At 47.6% G+C, this 17,722-nt stretch overlaps 1 protein-coding gene across 1 annotated transcript; it reads right to left on the bottom strand.

The window, feature by feature from the left end:
- Positions 1-4,699: 4,699 nt before the first annotated feature.
- LOC133897617 (protein DETOXIFICATION 49-like) lies at positions 4,700-6,645 on the bottom strand. The gene has a single exon (XM_062338407.1). It carries the CDS (start codon positions 6,563-6,565, stop codon positions 4,970-4,972), a length of 1,596 nt encoding a protein of 531 aa, XP_062194391.1. The 5' UTR covers positions 6,566-6,645; the 3' UTR covers positions 4,700-4,969.
- Positions 6,646-17,722: the final 11,077 nt, after the last annotated feature.

Raw genomic sequence — 17,722 nt, 5'->3', positions numbered from 1 at the left:
TTTATCATATTAAACCTTAATCTATTTTTAAATATACTAATGTAAATTAATACTCACTAATCATATTCTAATACCATCATTAGCTAAGTGTATGTCTGCATTCTGCTAGTCTGGCACCAGAGAAACGGTCAATTTCTACGTTTTCACTCAGTCAGGCTCAAAAGCCATTTTTGCATCTCGTGAGCTAGGTCCAAGAGTGCATGCAAGCAACTAAACATCTGCTCTCTACATCTCACGTGCCAGGCTGGACCATATACAGGCAACGAAACGAACCCGTAAATTCGCCTGCTTTACTATCCATGTAAATTCAAAGACATTGAAGTTAATTGTGTACCGGTTAATTTTGCCAATACAAACTTTTTCTAAGCGATGCCCTCTTAGGTAACCAACGAGTCTATATATTATTGATTTCTTAATAATGGAAGAATGCAAATAACTATGTTCATTAGAGAAACGTTTCTAAGCGTTGCCCTCTTAGGTAACCAACTACTCTATATATTCTTGATTTTTACCTCCTTATAAAAATACTAGATTTTAGTTAAAAATGTAAACCAGCCTAGTAATCTCAGTGAAAATTTAAGCATGGGCACTGCTCACCTAGGGTTTCTTCCGTTGCCGCCTCCTGGCCTCTCTGGCGTCCTCACCGGTGTTGAGAACGAGTAGTGAACCTGAGAAACCAAGTTGAAATATGCATTGGTTTTCTTGTGATGAGTGATTGATATTGTCATTTATTTGGTTTGATGATCTTCAGTTTTGCATGAGTTTTGATGTGATTTGAATTGATTTGAGATTTTATTTGAGCATAATGATTATGGATTAATTGGAATTGGAGTTGGAGATATATGTTTGCTTGTTTTATAGTGTGTAGGTGATGGATGCAACTTGGCGGTCGACGACGGGATGATCGGGGTCAAGCGGAGTGTTTGGTGCCAGACGATCAAGGAGGCCGGACGGAGTCAAGGGTGATTGTCGATGAAATGGGATCGGGGGTGGGGGGGGTCCCCGACTCCCGAGGCCAGGTCAGCAGCAGTGCCACGTGGCGCCATACCATAGGGATCGCCTCCTCGGGAGAGGGTGCTCGGGGCCATGCTCAGTTGCCCCCGAGCACCCGAGTTCCCCGAGGAGCCAAGAACCAGTTCCGGGAAGGAGTGCTCGGGGCCAGGATCAGTGGCCCCCGAGTGCTCGGAGTCCCCCGAAGACCCGACATGAACAGTACAGGGAGAGAGTGCTCGGGGCCAGGAGCAGTGGCCCCCGAGCACTCGGTTCCCCGAGGACCCAATCACACAGTACCGGGAGAGAGTGCTCGGAGCCGTGAACAGTGGCCCCCAAGCACTCGGTCCCCCGAGGACCAAGGAAAGGCATATCCGGGAGAGGGTGCTCGGGGCCGTGAGTAGTGGCCCCCGAGCACTCGGTTCCCCGAGGACCTTGAGGAAGACAGTTCTGGGCGGCGGCGTGCTCGGGGCCACGGACACGTGGCCCCCGGGTACCCGAGCTCCCCGAGGACACGAAGCCAACAATACCGGGAGAGGGTGCTCGGGGCCGGCAGCAGTGGCCCCCGAGCACCCGAGTCCCCCGACGACCCAAGATGAACAGTACCGGGAGGGGGTGCTCGGGGCGTGGCCCCCGGGCACCCATAGTTCCCCGACGAAGTTAGAAGCCCCTTGCTGCTGGACCCCGCAAGGGCTCAGCGGTGAGGTGTCAATCGGTGGGAGGCTCGATGCTGCTTTCAACAGGAGCAGGGCCTGTCACTTCCGACCACTCCCCCCACGCTTATCGTCAGACCCTGCCACCGTCTGGCAGGGAGGCGTGGGGGCATTCAATGCAATGAGGCTTATCGCCTGCCCCCCCTGCTGTGTTAGACTCACTCTGACCCAGCGGCGTGCGGGACGGCTCAGAGGCTGCCCGGTGGGCCCCCTCCCCTGCGTCTGCTAAAGTTGGGACGTGAGGGCCGACGGGACAGCTCAAAGGGTGTATTGTCAACCCCTGTAACATCAAACTGTAGCGCCATGATAGTTGCTCTCCATTTATGTTTACGGGAACTTGTGCCCCCGGCTGGGCATGCGAGCCTCCCCCGGTTGTATAAGAGGGGGAGCACTCCATCAGGAAGGGGAGATCGATCTTTGGCTAGAGACGGACAATCTCTCAGGCAAAGGCTGGACAACGGCTAGAGAGGCTGAGGCTCAGTCTCTCGGGTAGATTCTCTGTCGGAAGCTAGCAAAAGGAAGTTCATCAAGCTCAGAGAGTCCGGCACTTGAAGACCCGGGCTCCAAATAGATAGACAGAAATACCATTATAATACATACCAGCTCTAGAGAGTTGGAGATCCAGGGTAGGGCATTCCAAGAGTCCTCATAATACAATAGCACACACACAGGAGTAGGGTATTACGCCTCCGTGCAGCCCGAACCTGTATAAATCTTTTCTCCGTGTCCACCGGCCCGACCGGTTCCCACCTATTTCATCCCCAAGGCGGATTCAGAATCATTCCCCTGACCGAATCTCAAAGGGGGTCCCTCCGGATCCCCGCTTGACGAGTTCACCCTCCGACAGCGTTGTGGCTATCCGATGAATGGAGAAGAAAATAGACCTCGGTGGTAGGTATGAGTGCACTACAAGAGAAGGGTATTTTGGGGAAAAGCTAGGAAATTTAAGGGACAAGTTTCCTAGGCCTATAAATAGAGGGGTAGGGCTAGAGAGAGTTTTGAACCAGCCACTTGAGCCATCTTGTGGCACACATTTGAGAGCCTTAGAGTTAGGGTTTTAGAGGAGAGAAGTATGAGTGTTTAGCCTATGTAATTGGTGAGAGTTTTGAGAGATAAATCTTTGTAATCCGCTTAAAATAGGGCTGACCTCTTTGAGTAATTTAGTTTATGTTTTTGTATATGTTTGAATTCCCCTCCTTCTAGTTTCCCTCTATTGGTTCCCTTGCAAGTTCACAAGTTTTTCGGTTTTTTGTTTTGTTTTTCGTTTTGGTTTTTGGGCTGAAATTTCAGCACCTTGTGAGATCATTCTTCTTGTTGTTAGAGGCATAAAAACTCACATACGAGTGTATGCTTATGGGTCTTGAGTACACTTGCCTCTAGATCATCAACTTGGAGAGGTTCCTTGCCCGTAGATCTTTTCTTTGAGCTGCAGTTTTTCATCTTTGCAGGGTTGTTTTTCTTGATGCTAGTGGCTTAAACACTCACATACTCATGTATTTGAGCGGGTTTTGAGTCCCCTTGCCACTAGACTATCATCTTGGAGGATAACCTTGTATGTTGTCCATCTTATTTAGTTTTTTTGGAAGTTGCGAGTTTTTGTGCACAAAGACATATGTAATGGTCTTGAATGGAACCTATGGTTCATATTCCACCTGTGGAGTTATGTTGCCATAGAAGTAGTCGTCTTGCTTTGTCTCTCTAATTCTTTTGCTTCCGCTTGAGCGTTTTGAGATGCGTTGGGTGAGAAATAGGAAAAGGTCATCTATTTCGAAAGAAATTTGTTGAGGCGCCTATTCATTCCCCCTCTAGTTGCCATTTTCGTTCCTGCAGAACCCTCTTTGTAGGTCTGGCGGTCTTTATAGTGTTTAGCTTCAATAAAAGCTCCTGACGCTAGCTTTGGATTCGGCGCCCGTTAGGCCATCATTAAGGTATGTTTTGTTCTTGGCTTCTTTTATGTTTGGGTTTAGGTTTTCTTTTCCTGTTTGCGAACGGGGGATGGGGAGCTTTTATTATCCCCTTTCTAGAGTTACGTTTCTAAGATGGTGTCCTCATCAACGATGGCAATGGATGGTGTTTCTAGGTTACCATCTACGGTGGATCAAAGGATGGTAGCGCTGGATGTTTTCTTTTTCAACCACATCCAGCGATGCAGCTCCCGATACACCTTCACAGTTTCATATGTGTCTCAACTTTGGATTCCATTGTTTTGCGCTATTCGACAGATCATGTTGTAGAATTTGACTTTGGCTTCGATGTTCTAACTTGCTTCGGTCCCATGGAGCAATGACATTGGCAGAGGTGGAGACCAAAGTTGGAAAAGATGAGTGAAGACTTAGATGTAATTTCTATATAATTTGCTTATCTTTTAGGGTTCTTAGTGTAAGGGTTTTGTACTCCTCAAAATTTTAATATAATCCTCTTCCATTTAAAAAGGAAAGAAATTTAAGCATGGATCCAACTATTCATCCCGTTCCAAGGATCCTCTGTAGTATTACTCAACTACTATATTCCTACTACTGATTCCCAGAATTCCTGAAAACCACACATTGAAAACTAGCACTGGTAATTACTGTATCTCACATTGTATTCCGTGGGCGCGTGGACAGAATTCGAAATCGGAATTTTATTCATATAGCATTATCAACCAGAAGATAATGTATTCCATGTTCTAGGAAGCACTGTAAACAGAGTGTGTATAAATAAAAGGAATAGCATCGTCCAAACAAACAGAGAAGTTCTAAGGAAGAGAGGGTACTGATAAAGAAGCAATGTAACCTTGTTTCTCCTGTTTGGGACACATAGGGCATCAGGAAAACAAATTTGCTGAGACAAGGCAGTACACCACTTACGGCCAAAAAATTCTTGTTTGCACATGGCAGAGATAGTGACAGTTAAATCATGCAGCATTAATAATGAAATCCTAGGATTAAAGAAATGCAATTTCCACTATTAGAGATCCGAACATTCAGGTGCCATAGTCCATAGATCACTTTGAGGCCAAGAAAAAAAATTGTTTGGCATTGTTCTGGAATCTCATGGCTAGCTTTGTACAGCGGGGCACTCACTCTTCACTGTAAATTCTCTCATCCCTTCACTCAATTCAAAGAGGAAAAAGGAAGCTAACAATGGAGGGAGTTCGAAGCTTTTGCATTGCTACAAATCCCCCAAAAAGTTCAGTAAAATTACAGAACTAAAGAAAAGAAAACCTATAGCTAATGAATCAAGGATGCAATCATCCAAGAATTGGGTCTTGCTTCCATCGTTCGCTAGACGCAATCCACCACCATGAACAATGTGTTCTCGACCTCTGCTTTGGCCGCTTCTGCATGGCTTCTTTTGTCATCGTCGACAATGCCGACGACGTCATAGCCGTCGCCGCGCCTGCCGGTGAGCTGGCGAGCGCGCTCCGTCTGCTCCGCCCAGTCGGTGCCGAGCACGGCGCGCAGCATCAGCGCGGCGCAGACGAGCTGCGCAGCCAGCATACCGCCCCACATCCCGCGGAAGTCGAGCCCGGCAGGCCAGAACGCCAGCGCCAGCGCCACGGGCATGCCGACGCCATAGAACGCCGAGACGTTGATCCTCGCCGCCTTCTCGGGCCGCGCGCTACCGCGCAGAACGCCGCACCCAGCCGTCTGCGGGCAGTTGCCGAGCTCAGCCATGCCGAGCAGCGGGAGCGCCGCGGCCGCCAGCTTCAGGATGTCAGCGTCCGTCGTGAACATCCGCGCCCAGATGCCCCTCACGGACACCGCGAATGCGCAGGCCATGAGGCCGAGCGCGGCGCCGAGGCCGAGCCCGACGCGAGCGACGAGGCGCGCGCGCTCTGGCCTCCCGGCGCCGAGCTCGTGGCCGACGCGCGTGGACACGGCGCAGCCGAGCGAGTGCGGGAAGATGTATATCAGCGAGGTCGTCTGTATCAGCACGCCCATGGCCGCTACGGCCGCCTTCGGGTCGATGAGCACGCCGCAGAGGAGCACCATGATCTCGTACCACCACCACTCCAAGCAGACCGACATGCAGCTGTGCACGCACAACCTCACCAGGCTCCACCACTCCTTTGTGCCCTCCGCGGCCAGCGCCTCGGACGCGCTCTTCTTAGTGCCGTCGTCGTCATGGGCGCCGTACATTCCGCGGAAGTACATGTAGGCCACGAGGAACAGCAAGAAGTTGAGGTTGGTCCAGACCCCACCGAGCGCGACGCCGCGGATGCCGAGGCCGAGGACGTTCACGAGGAGGAAGTTGATGGGCACGTGGAGGAGCAGCGCAGCGGCGGCGCCGTAGGTGAGCGGCAGCGTGACGGATTGCGCGCGGAGGTAGATGCGGATCGGGTGGAGGAAGCACTGCACGGCCAGGTCGGGGAGGCAGCACAGGATGTAGGCGTACGCCGTATCGGCTATGTCCGGGTCCTGGCCCGTCGAGACGAGGACCCGATGCATGGCCACCCAGAGCATGCCGATGGGCACGGACGCGACCAGGAGCAGCACGATGGTGCGGCGGAGCGCGGCGCGGAGAAGGTCCGTGCGCCCCGCGCCGAACGCTTGGCCGCAGACGGGGTCCATCCCGCCGGCGAGGCCGGAGAGGACGGAGTAGCCAGTGATGTTGGCGAAGCCGAGCGAGAGGGAGCCGCCGGCGAGCGGGAGCCGGCCGAGCCGGCCGAGGAATACCATGGACACCAGGGAACGCAGGTAGAACAGGATCCCCGCGCCCACCATTGGCCCGGTGAGGCAGAGAATGGACGCAACCTCGCCAAGGACGCTGCCGGCCGCTGGCCTCGGGCGGTCATGCAGCTTGGGATAGCTCTTCGCCGGCGAGAGGAGCGGCCTGGTGTGGCATTGCATCTGCTCCGGGCAGTGGCACGTCGCCATGGCAGCAGTGTGCGCGCTGCCGCTGCGTGAACTGTGCCGGGGCCTCTGGTTTGTTTGCTGCAGAGAGGCCAACTTGTGTGTTGTGCTGGTGGCAGGGAAGGGAGCTGGCAGTGGCAGTATATATAGATGGCTGCCTCGCCTGACTTCTGACATTCTTCTATCTTTTAGATTTTATCAATGGGTCCAATGGAAAATGGCAATTCGTAAGATGAAGAAATTGCTCACATAGTCACATGACCCACAAGGCAGAGAGCCAGCTTGGACGGCAAAAGGAACTTGAAGCAAAGGGCGGATGGAGTATAGAGACGCGCCCCTTGATCCAATGCGTGAAAAAAATAAGAGATCCTTAGCGATAGGAACAAAACCTTGTCCATGTTCTTCAGTGTGCCAAAGCTCTATCTCAACTAATTCGGAACTTGTAGTGAACGGCCAATGATGCATGCGTGCCTTGATCTAGCGCGTGAAAACAAGAGGTTTATGGCGATAGGAACAAAAATGCTATCGATGTACTTCAATATGCCAAACCTTCAAACGCAATGTTAGCTTTTCATCGCAGGGACAGCTTAGAGTTGTGTTACGATTAGCTATTACGCATTAGTTAGTTGAGACCATTGGAACAACCTGAGTTTTGTTACCATCAACCATGGCACACCAGTTCGCCTAGCCAAGGGGAGCCTCCCGCTCTGCATAGCCATTAGGCTAAATCAAAATTTCAGTAGAACGTAGCGATGTGATGAATGGTATGTAGTCTCACCTACCTAAGATCTGTACAACACGTGTTAATATGGCAACGTATAAACATAATTATCCTTTTTATTTGGAAGGAATTAGTTGGAACAGACAATTAGTCCGAGTAGGGCAGATCTTTCGTCAAAAGTCCATTAAACTCCTATCGAGAAATTTGGAAAACATCTTTCTAACAGGTTAGAGGACCCAAAACCTTGTCGTCCAATGGCTAGGAAAGGGAAGAGCTCAAAGATGGAAATTCAGCTCTGCTTTTGCAAGGCACGTATAATTGGCAGATTGGCAGGGGCACCTTCGAGTGCTGGAGACGTGACCACGTGACAACGCACAAAAAGGGAAGGAAAAGGCAGTGACGATGCCGGCGCCATGAGTGATATCGTCACTTGGGTTCGTTTTGTGACTGATGACGGGCTGAGCCATTGCAGAGATGCAGTGTAACGGGACTGATGCCAAACACCTTTCCCAATTCCCATGCTACGTGAGCTACTGTCTCTCGGCATCAGCGATTTCCGCACATGCAAATTTCCTCCAAATTGCTTGCCACGATCGACCATTCCCTGTGGCAAGGTCGCTTCGCTGTAACTCCTGCTCAAAAAAGCAGGTAGGCGCAACGGCACAACACAAGTATATACGTATCCAACTCTGTTGCCAGTTATCGTCGTGGAAACAGAATTTCGGCTGCATTTTGGCTAGTCAAATATTCCATGTTTTTTCTATTTTCTCGACCAAGGGTTAAACCCATGTGTCTCGTTTTATTGACGAAACATAGAAATATAAATAATATATTAGATAAGTGTTCGTGCGTTGCAACGAAAACATAAACATTAGACGTGGTAATATATTCAAGATTTCAAATAGGATTTAAAAAAGAGGAGGAGATTATCCGCTAATTTCTCTTCTAATTTATTTATTTATTTATTTTAATAAAATAGATCAATATATGTGGTAGGTAACGAGACAGAAAGACTGTAATACAAGAGTGGATGGTAAAAAATAGATAAATTATTTAAATTTTAGAGGTTGTTATTACACGAGAGAAAAGTAGGAGAAGATGTGACGCGAGAACCTACTCGTGTTTTATATTTTATATAGTAGAGAGGTATTTCTGTTTTTAAATAACGGAACGGTTTTTCCATTATATAAGAAAACAGAGATATAAATAATATACAGTGCATTCTGGCCTTCCTGGAGACTGAGGGATTGCGGATTTTAATAGAAGATATAGTGTGCCGTGAAAGCATGATATAACTAGAGATTCTATCAAGAAATACTATTATTCTCTATGCGATTTTGATACTCTTACCAGTATTGAAAAGTCAGATTTGGTAGAATATTCAGATAGGATTACTGCAGAATGCTCTGTCCCTTTCTGGGGCTGAAGATTGCATCCTAGTTCTGAAACTATTGCTCTGAATAAAGAGCTGCTGCAGCTTATTCCAAGGTTTCCTGGCATCTACCTCCAGCGAAGACTCCAGGATCAGCACCTACAGGATACAGGTGTTTACTCATTATAGCAGTGTTAAGGTTGACCTTGATTGTTAATTTATGCCCCGTTTCTTATTCTAGATAATATGAAGATACGCTGATCTGGCAAGATCACACAAAATCTCCATCGAACGCTGACAAAATGAGCTGGCTTTAATTGCCAAGTACGCACCTACCGGGATTTGCCACCGTCCTCGTCAGCCTGCATGCTTGTACAGCCTCACATTTAAGTGATTTGGGACATGTTTATTTCAGTTTGCAAATTATAGTTTATAGATTGTGGGATGTAGATTGTAGTTTGTAGATTATGGATTGTAGACATAATCTATCTTTTAACAATTGAGCCTCTATATTCTAATAATCTAGTAATTTATCTAACTCTACCTTATATAGATTGTACAATCCAGTTTCTTATAATTCATAATTTATAAGTAATTTTTTAAAAATCTTCAATCGAAACAAACAAACCCTTAGTTTGAGAGTTTGACCTTGTGCACATTTACACGCACTTTTCCAAGAAACAACGGGAGGTCAACGGCAACACGAAAAATCATTAGGCAATTATACTACTCTGGTCAAATAGTTTCGCCAGTATATGCAGTGGTTGCCAAGAACATCATGCAATTAAGAAACTGTTGTGATCAGATCGCTATGTGGTGCTACCTGAGCGAAGATCGCAAACGCGATACGGTCAGGTGGTTTGATTTGATTCAAGCCTCCGTGACACCTCGTACTGACGATCGATGCTTGGTTTTCGCAAACTCGAGTTTTTTTTAACTAATACTGATTCAGTTGACAAGAATAGTTGTATATCGATGATAATCCGATGATAAGCTTTTGCTGGATGAACAGTCGCGGTAAGCTGAAAGGTCAAACCCTGCCGATAATAGCCTCATGCCTCTTAAGAGAAAGTTGTGTATTTTCTGATCTTAGTGGGAGGAGCTCAATTAGCGACATTGTTAGGGTATGCTTGTCTTCTTCCTAACCTAGCTTTGGTTTCTACCACCTTGAAAGAATTCATGTAATCTATCAGGTTCTATCTTGCTAACTGGGCAGTAACAAGGATTTGGTTGATTACTAGTACATGGTGTGTGCCACACGACGTGGAGCACCTTGTCAATCAAACCACTCGCGAGTTGACATGTTTCTATATGTTATCTCCATCGGCAAAGACCAATCCTTTTGTATCATCCTACTGATTGGGTCACAGCAGGTGAACAGAATTATGCAGACTGTGCAAAGTGCAGAGTATGCAGAATGCTCGCATCTCAAGCTGAGATAGACGTTGCACTGTTCATTGGGCAAAGATTCAGTTATCAAACCGGTCAACTTGGGACAAGCATTTGCAAAAATTGTTTGAATCCACTTATCCGCTGCGCCATGGGTGTGATGTGATTGGTGTCCTCGCCCATGCGCCGGGCCAATCGGAAGCCGACACATTAGCGTCATCCTCTGTGGCCCTTGTGTTCCTGATGCAGTGATGCAACCCCGAAAAGTAGTAAGTCTATCGTGTTCCATGACAATTACAGGTTCAGAGACTACATCGGCAACAACTGCAAAAAAGTGCAGGCCGTGACGAACCTACGGATGACTGGATGAATGAATGGCATTCATCGCAAGGGAAAGAGATATCAGATATGCCTTCCTTCAGGATGCAGATTTGGCAGGTGCCTTCCTTCAGGGTGGATGCAGATTCTGCCATGCATGCAGGTTAACCGGCTGGGCGGGACAGGCCCATTTTAACCCGACAGCGGCGCAGCGTTTGTTGATAAGGATATATATGCAGGGAGGTGGAGCAGTGGCTGCAATGCAAGCTTGTCATGGCCTCATGGGCGCCTGGCACCCACAGAACATGGGGGCGGATTGAATGCTTCCAAGCAGGTACGAATTTCTCAGGTCAGGGCCAGGTCCAGGGCCAGGGCCAGAGCTGAGAGAGATCGGTGCACACATGGGGGCTGGGGCTGGGGATCTTGCAATCATCATCGATCGGCATCGCGTTGGCTTTTCGTCAGTCCTCCCAGCTTACAAGTTACAAGAGTGAAGTACATGTGTGTACCTGTGACCATGCCCTGACAGGCATATGCATTACACTGGGCAGAGGAGCTAGTGATCTGCGGAGATATTTCTCATCTTGTTGTATGTCGAATTGCTTTCGGTTGAATCGACGATTTGCAAATCTTTCTGGCTGGATTATTATTGGAGAAGAATAAGCTTGTCGTATGGGAAGTGCACGCAAGCAAGAGGATAGGATGTGTGTACAGACTTGTGACCACGACCACGAGATTGGATAAGTGCGTATGCGTCCGCCACAGGATGGACGGGGAGACAGCTCGCCTCCCGGGAGCTTGGAAGGCTGGGCAATGGACGTTTCACACCTGTAACTTCACAGGCTGCGATACCATGTTACTGCTTCCTGTATTCCTATCCTGTCTTCAGTAAGAGCTAGTCTGCATGATACTGCATTATACAGCACTACTGTATTCAGTAAAACTGGAAGGTGCCGGCTGTCAGGATTCAGGACTATACACACTCTCACTTCCTTGTTATCTGAACAATTTTATTTCTACAGCCTGAAATCACAACCATGGCATACATTTTCTGAACCCAAACCTATCGCCATCTCGCTCGAACTTGCCCGCTGCTCATGCAAAAATCCTTGAGAACCAACGCATGTATTTCGATCATATCCAGCACTAGCAGCCGCAGTGATCCCTGCTCTTTGTTCCTGCAGGAAAGGAGATGGCGACTGGTGGCAGATCGATCGCTGCTACTGTTTTGCCCAACAGCGATGTTCAGATCTACCCCCTCGTGTCGTGTTTGTGTGGCACCCACCCACACCCACGGCTGCAGCTCAATTCGCCGTCTGCTAGGAGCTAGCTAGAGCGTAGGGAGAGGCCTGGCTACCGTCTAGCTCGGGCGAACATATCCCAATCTAGCTCAACATGAAACTTTTACTAGCATATATAGATGAATGGTTTATCCGAACCGTTTATTTATATTGAGATTCGTATTTGAGTAGGTAAAAAAAATTATAAAATATGTGAAACAATCAATTTAATAGATAAGTATCAGGTGAGAGGGATAGATGGCCAAGATAGACAGTATATGTGCAAGATACATGGAGTTGCATTTCTCAATCTAGCTATGACTTCAACCCAATGATTTGCACGCATGCTATGCTTTGCTAGTAGTGGAATTATTTTCTCCTCATTGGTCTTGTCACTACAGTACAACTAGCGGGGTGGCTTACGTTAATAACGTGGCTAGCATTGTTACAATATTTTTGACTAATATTTTGCCATTTTAGTTGATTTTTATTATTTTATTTTATTTTATTTAGACTTCTTATTTATATATTTTTTCTTCCTAAACCATATGAAAATATAACTGCTAATTTTTTATAATTTATAATTTTAAATTTAGCTATTTATTAATCGTATTTTATACGAACTCTTTGGTCAAATATATACCGTTAGTGTTCATAACAAGTGTTCTATATCATTTTCTTTTTTTAATTAACATGATAGTTTTTTTTTACTTTAAGAGTAAACGTGGTGATTTTTTTCTCTCAAATATTAAGATAATAGATAGGTGCAAACCCCAGCCCTACCCTACGTACCCAATCGAGACCTAACTAACGACGATTAAGACAGTAGAGCTGGGGCGGGACGACAATCTATCATGGCGCGCGTGCAGGACGCTGGCTAGCTCCGGCAGCCCAACGGTGCATCAGCATTACAGTACATTCGTATCAGTGGCTAACATGTGGGTCCTGGGCTCCGGAGTGAATTTGGCTTCACCCGTGTCGGGTTATCTTTTTTGCATGCAGGAATCCCAGAGGAAAAGGAAAAGGAAATGTAGATGTGCATCCCAGGGAGGAGAGAACCAGTGATCATCCTCTGCTGTTGTTCCCAGACGCAGCAGCCTGCTTGAAGTGAGACAGTACAAGATCGAAGATGCAGCTGGAGCTGGTAGGGTCTCGAATGCGCATGGAAATCGACCCGGCCGGTGGGGAAAGGAAAAGGAGACAGACGAGAGCAGCAGAGAGGGAAATGCTAGCAGCTAGCTACTAGCTCCGGGCCCGTGGCCGCGGTGGCCCATCGCAACCACCGTGACGCCAACATCTGAGGCCACCCTTCGGCATGACGCCCTCCATCATCCGCCGGTCCGGTGGCACCTCGCTGCACTGCCTGCCTGCTGGTGCAGTAACTAGCTAACCCTCTGCTGGCTCCGGCTTCTTCGCAACTACCAGCAGCGGCGGCAGCTCACCCAATCATATGATGTACGTGGAGATGAGATGAGATCGGATCAGGCACGGAGGAAAAGGAAGGGCGAGCGCGAGTCCGGGGAAAGAAAAGGTTTTCGGGTGGCTACAGGCCAGGCGCATGCATGCATGTGGGCGCGTCACTTCAGCTCCGGCTAGCTGCTCGTCGTCGCAACCGACGGGTGACCCTGCTCGCTCACGTAACGTCGTGCATGGGCGCACGGCGCGGCACGGCGCTTTCTCTCTTTCTTTCGCAGCTGGTTGACGATGGAACGGGCGACGGCTTTGATCGGGGGCCGGTCGGTCGGTCAGGCACAGGTTGGCCGAGCCGCATCCGCCGCTGCCATAAGATCGGTGTACACTCTGATCTGACGTCGTGCTCGTGCTCGTGCTCGTGTCCGCTGCACGTACGTACCCACCCGGAAGAAGGAACGTCAACTCGTCAAGTAGCGCATGCAGAAATTTATATTTCGGAGATAATTAAATTCGGCGCCCTGCTCGACGCGCTGGCACACGTTAGCTGCTGGGGCGGGCACCGCACTACAAAATGCGCTAAATTTTCTGCGACATCGTTATCCAAACTCGAGACCCAAAAAAAATAATCGTGTGGAATTAAGAATCGGATTTAGCTGCTGGGGCGGGCACCGCACTACAAAATGCGCTAAATTTTCTGCGACATCGTTATCCAAACTCGAGACCCAAAAAAAATAAATCGTGTGGAATTAAGAATCGGATATGATACATATCCTTCGTTCATTCCTCTTCATGGACTGTGCCATTCGGATCTTGGCCGGGCATGCTTGTACGTACTGGCCTGGTGCGTCCTGCAGGGGCTCTTGCAAAAACTTGGAGGCCGCTGCGCCACGATCTTTGTCCCTGGCCATAACTGCTCCTGCGGCACGTTTCGATTTCCTGGCCATGCATCTGTGAGGAGCAGAACGATAGACCACGCATATCCAGACGATGCTGATCCAACAGCTGTGTCTGGGAGCATGGATCTTCGTACGTCACGTAACCCAATCTGGCATCTCCCATGAATAATTCCGATGCTATATATCTCTGCACCGTGGACAAATTTGAACCTGCAATTATATATCTGTCTTAACCTTTGATTTATCATGTCCTTGTGAAAAGGTACCTCGTATAGAACTGCTTTGTACACGTACCGATTCTCGCGGAGAAACGAGTCATGGGCCGATATATGTAAGCATCGTTCTGCAGTTATGGTGACGCCGTTGTCAGGGAAATCTGGCATCTTGAACAGTTGTTATAGACTTGCCAAAAACTTTCTCTATTTCGTGTGCTGTAGATGCAAAGTCATTTTTACTTGCACTAGCTTGCGCAGTCAGATCACGTATAGTAGGAATGAGAATGGCGATTAGAGGGGGTGAATAGACGCATCAATAATTTTCTTTCGAAATAGATGGTATTTTCCTATTTCTCACCCAACGTACCTCAAAACGTTCAAACGGAAGCAAAAGAATTAAAGAGACAAAGCAAGAAGACTACTTCCATGGCAACATAACTCCACAGATGGAATATGAACCATAGGTTCCATTCAGGATCATTCCATGTGTCTTTGTGCATAAAAACTCGCAACTTTCAAAGAAACTAGAAAAGATGGACACCGGACAAGGTTATCCTCCAAGATGATTGTCTAGTGGCAAGGTGACTCAAGACCCGCTCAAATACATGAGTATGTGAGTGTTTAAGCTACTAGCATCAAGAAAAATAACCCTGCAAAGGTGAAATATTGCAGCTCAAAGAAAAAGATCACCGGGCAAAAAACCTCTCCAAATTGATGATCTAGAGGCAAGGGTACTCAAGACCCATGAGCATACACTCGTATGTGAGTTTTTAAGCCTCTAGCAACAAGAAGAATGATCTCACAAGGTGCTGAAATTTCAGCCCAAAAACCAAAACGAAAATCAAAACCGAAAATCGAAAAACTTGCAAACTTGCAAGGGAACCAATAGAGGGAAACTAGAAGGAGAGGAATTCAAGCATATGCAAAAATATAAACTAAATTACTCAAAGAGATCAGCCATATTTTAGACGGATTACAAATATTTACCTCTCAAAACTCTCACCTATTACATAGGTTAAGCACTCATCCTTCTCTTCTCTAAAAACCTAGCTCTAAGTCCCTCAAATGAGTGGCACAAGGGAGCTCAAATGGCTGGTTCAAAGCTCTCTCTAGCCCTACCCCTCTATTTATAGGCCTAAGAAACTTGGCCTTTAAGTTTCCTAGTTTTTTCCTAAAATACCTCTCTCTTGTAGTGCACTTCTACCTACCATCGAGGACATTTTGGTTCATTTTCTTCTCCATTCATCGGACGGTCGCGGCGCCTTCACGACTTAGCTTCGCCTCAATGCAAGCTTCGCGATGGTACCACATACTCATCCAGTCCTTCCACGATTTTAAGGTCAAACCGCAAAACCGTCTATACGCTTCTCAAAGCGTGACTCACCGACTTGCTTACACCTTAAGCAAGTGCTTCGATGTCGACGCGTGTACTCTGTCATGCGATCCTGACCGCCGGCAAGTCTCTCCCGCTCCCGATCCCTCGGGCCGCCTTGTCACTTGCACCGGCATCCCCTTCGCTTGACTTTGTCAACACGCCGTCTCCATCCGCCTTCAATGCTTTGCTTGACCTCCACGTGTTCAGCTAGGATCACCCTTGACTCCGCCCGACCTCCTTGATCGTCTGGCACCAAGCACTCCGCTTGGCCCCGATCATTTCGCCGTCGACCGCCAAGTTGCATCCATCACCTGCACAGCATGAGGCAAGCAAACACATATCTCCAACTCTAATTCCAATTAGTCCATAATCAGTATGCTCGATTGAAATATCAAATCACATCCAAGCTCATGCAAAACCGAAGATCATCAAACTAAATAAATAACAATATCAATCACTCATCACAAGAAAACTAAGGTACATTTTAACTTGATTTCTCACACATGCTTTTCTGGCCTAAGCTCAGTAGACTTTCTCGATTAAGACCTGATCAGGGACGCAAGAAATGACTGATCAATTTTACTGTCCCGGACGCAGCATGCTACTTGCATAGGCTCTTCTCTTCAGCTAGCACTGACTTGTACTCAACAAATAAGTATCTGATGTGCACAACTCTTCTGAAGTCTGAACAAACATCGTCCGTCAACTAGACAACCCGAGCAACGCGTCGCGACAAGATACGTACGGCCCAAATCCGAGGGCGCCACTTACTGTGCATGAATGAAAGGTGGATGAAGAGGAACAGTTGTATTGTTGGATTGTTCCAAGTGCATATCAAGGAGGTTTATGTCAAAGATCGTTTCATGCATGACAGGTAATTTCCATCCATCGATCATTCGGTCCATGCAAGGCACCAAACCTTTCCTGGTTGGCAAAGATTCTTTAAGAAGCTAGGGTGATGATGTCTTGACCATCTACTGCTATATATGGTTTTCACCTAACCATGCACAATGTTAGATCCGTGTCCTAGTGGTTTGGTGTAACCACTGAACCCATAGGGTTACTGTGCCCCATATGGGCAAAACAGCACGCTGCTGCATACATGCACATCACATGAACAATTTCTTCTAGGGACACCGTTATATCTTGCATTGGCACGCATGATTAGGGGGCGTGAGCAGGTCAACATGGAGAAGGTACTAACTGGAAACTTTTGCTTTTCATTTCCTGTACCTCCCGATCACCGCGTGATCGAAGGGAAAGAAAAGAAATATATGGAACAGGCCAGCGCCTGTTTATGGCCATTAGTCTGGTATTGCATGTTACTGGTATACTGAAAGCATGTGCGGTAGATACAAAATGACAGAACATATGAGCGAAAATCTGACAGAGGGATGGGGCAGAAAGAAAATGTGTGGAATATATGCGTGCCTGCCTCTCGTCTCTTCAGAGCGACTCCAGAAGGGCTACAGACTTGTCTGAAGGCGCATGCATGTGGAGTGGAATCTAAGCATGCAGTGCAGGTAACCATTGAATGGAAACCTTCCAAGATGCGGCCATGATCATCAGGTCCCATCGATCAAACTCATGTCCCCCGGCCGAAACCCCGAACGCTCAGGGCTATCCAGACCAGGCCCTAATGTACCAGACGAGAGACATGTCGCACGTTGAGTCAACAGTGAGAACAGTAATAGTACCCGCCGTGCCAGATATAGAGGCTGCTCGTGTCTGGATCGATCTTTGCATGCAGCAGCGGTTGGTCAGATCTGGTGCCTGATTGGGTACGTACATGTCGCCTTTCATGAAGCAGGGATCCTGGACTTCAGCTGGACGGACAGGTTAGCTGCTAGTTACTGCTGAGCCTGTCACTCGAGCTAGAATCTGTCAAAAAAGGAAGAAGCAAGTCTGCGTCAAATACAAATCTGGAAAAATCCTAAAGAATCTGCTCTGGTATAATTGGAGCAGCCAACTCGCTTAGTCCAGTCATTAACTCATATAGTCTCATATTTTATTTATATAAATGGCATCATAATTAAAAGGTTAATTTTTTCATTGGCAAATCACTAATTTATTCTGGAACACCACGAATGACGAAAGTGTGCGCACGCTCAGCAGCACGGCTCGTGCTATTAGAGAATTGGCATGACGGAAATGTAAGTGAAATTTTAAATAGCTCTTACACATATGACTTACCATGACTAT

This window comes from Phragmites australis, chromosome 17 (genome assembly GCF_958298935.1).
Source record: "Phragmites australis chromosome 17, lpPhrAust1.1, whole genome shotgun sequence".
Taxonomy (NCBI): domain Eukaryota; kingdom Viridiplantae; phylum Streptophyta; class Magnoliopsida; order Poales; family Poaceae; genus Phragmites; species Phragmites australis.
The sequence above is the reverse complement of the archived record's forward strand: the minus strand, read 5'-3'. Positions and strand labels throughout refer to the sequence as shown.

Bases quoted from the DNA above. Each gene is read 5' to 3' on its own strand.
- LOC133897617 (XM_062338407.1), bottom strand. From the start codon at position 6,565: ATGGCGACGTGCCACTGCCCGGAGCAGATGCAATGCCACACCAGGCCG.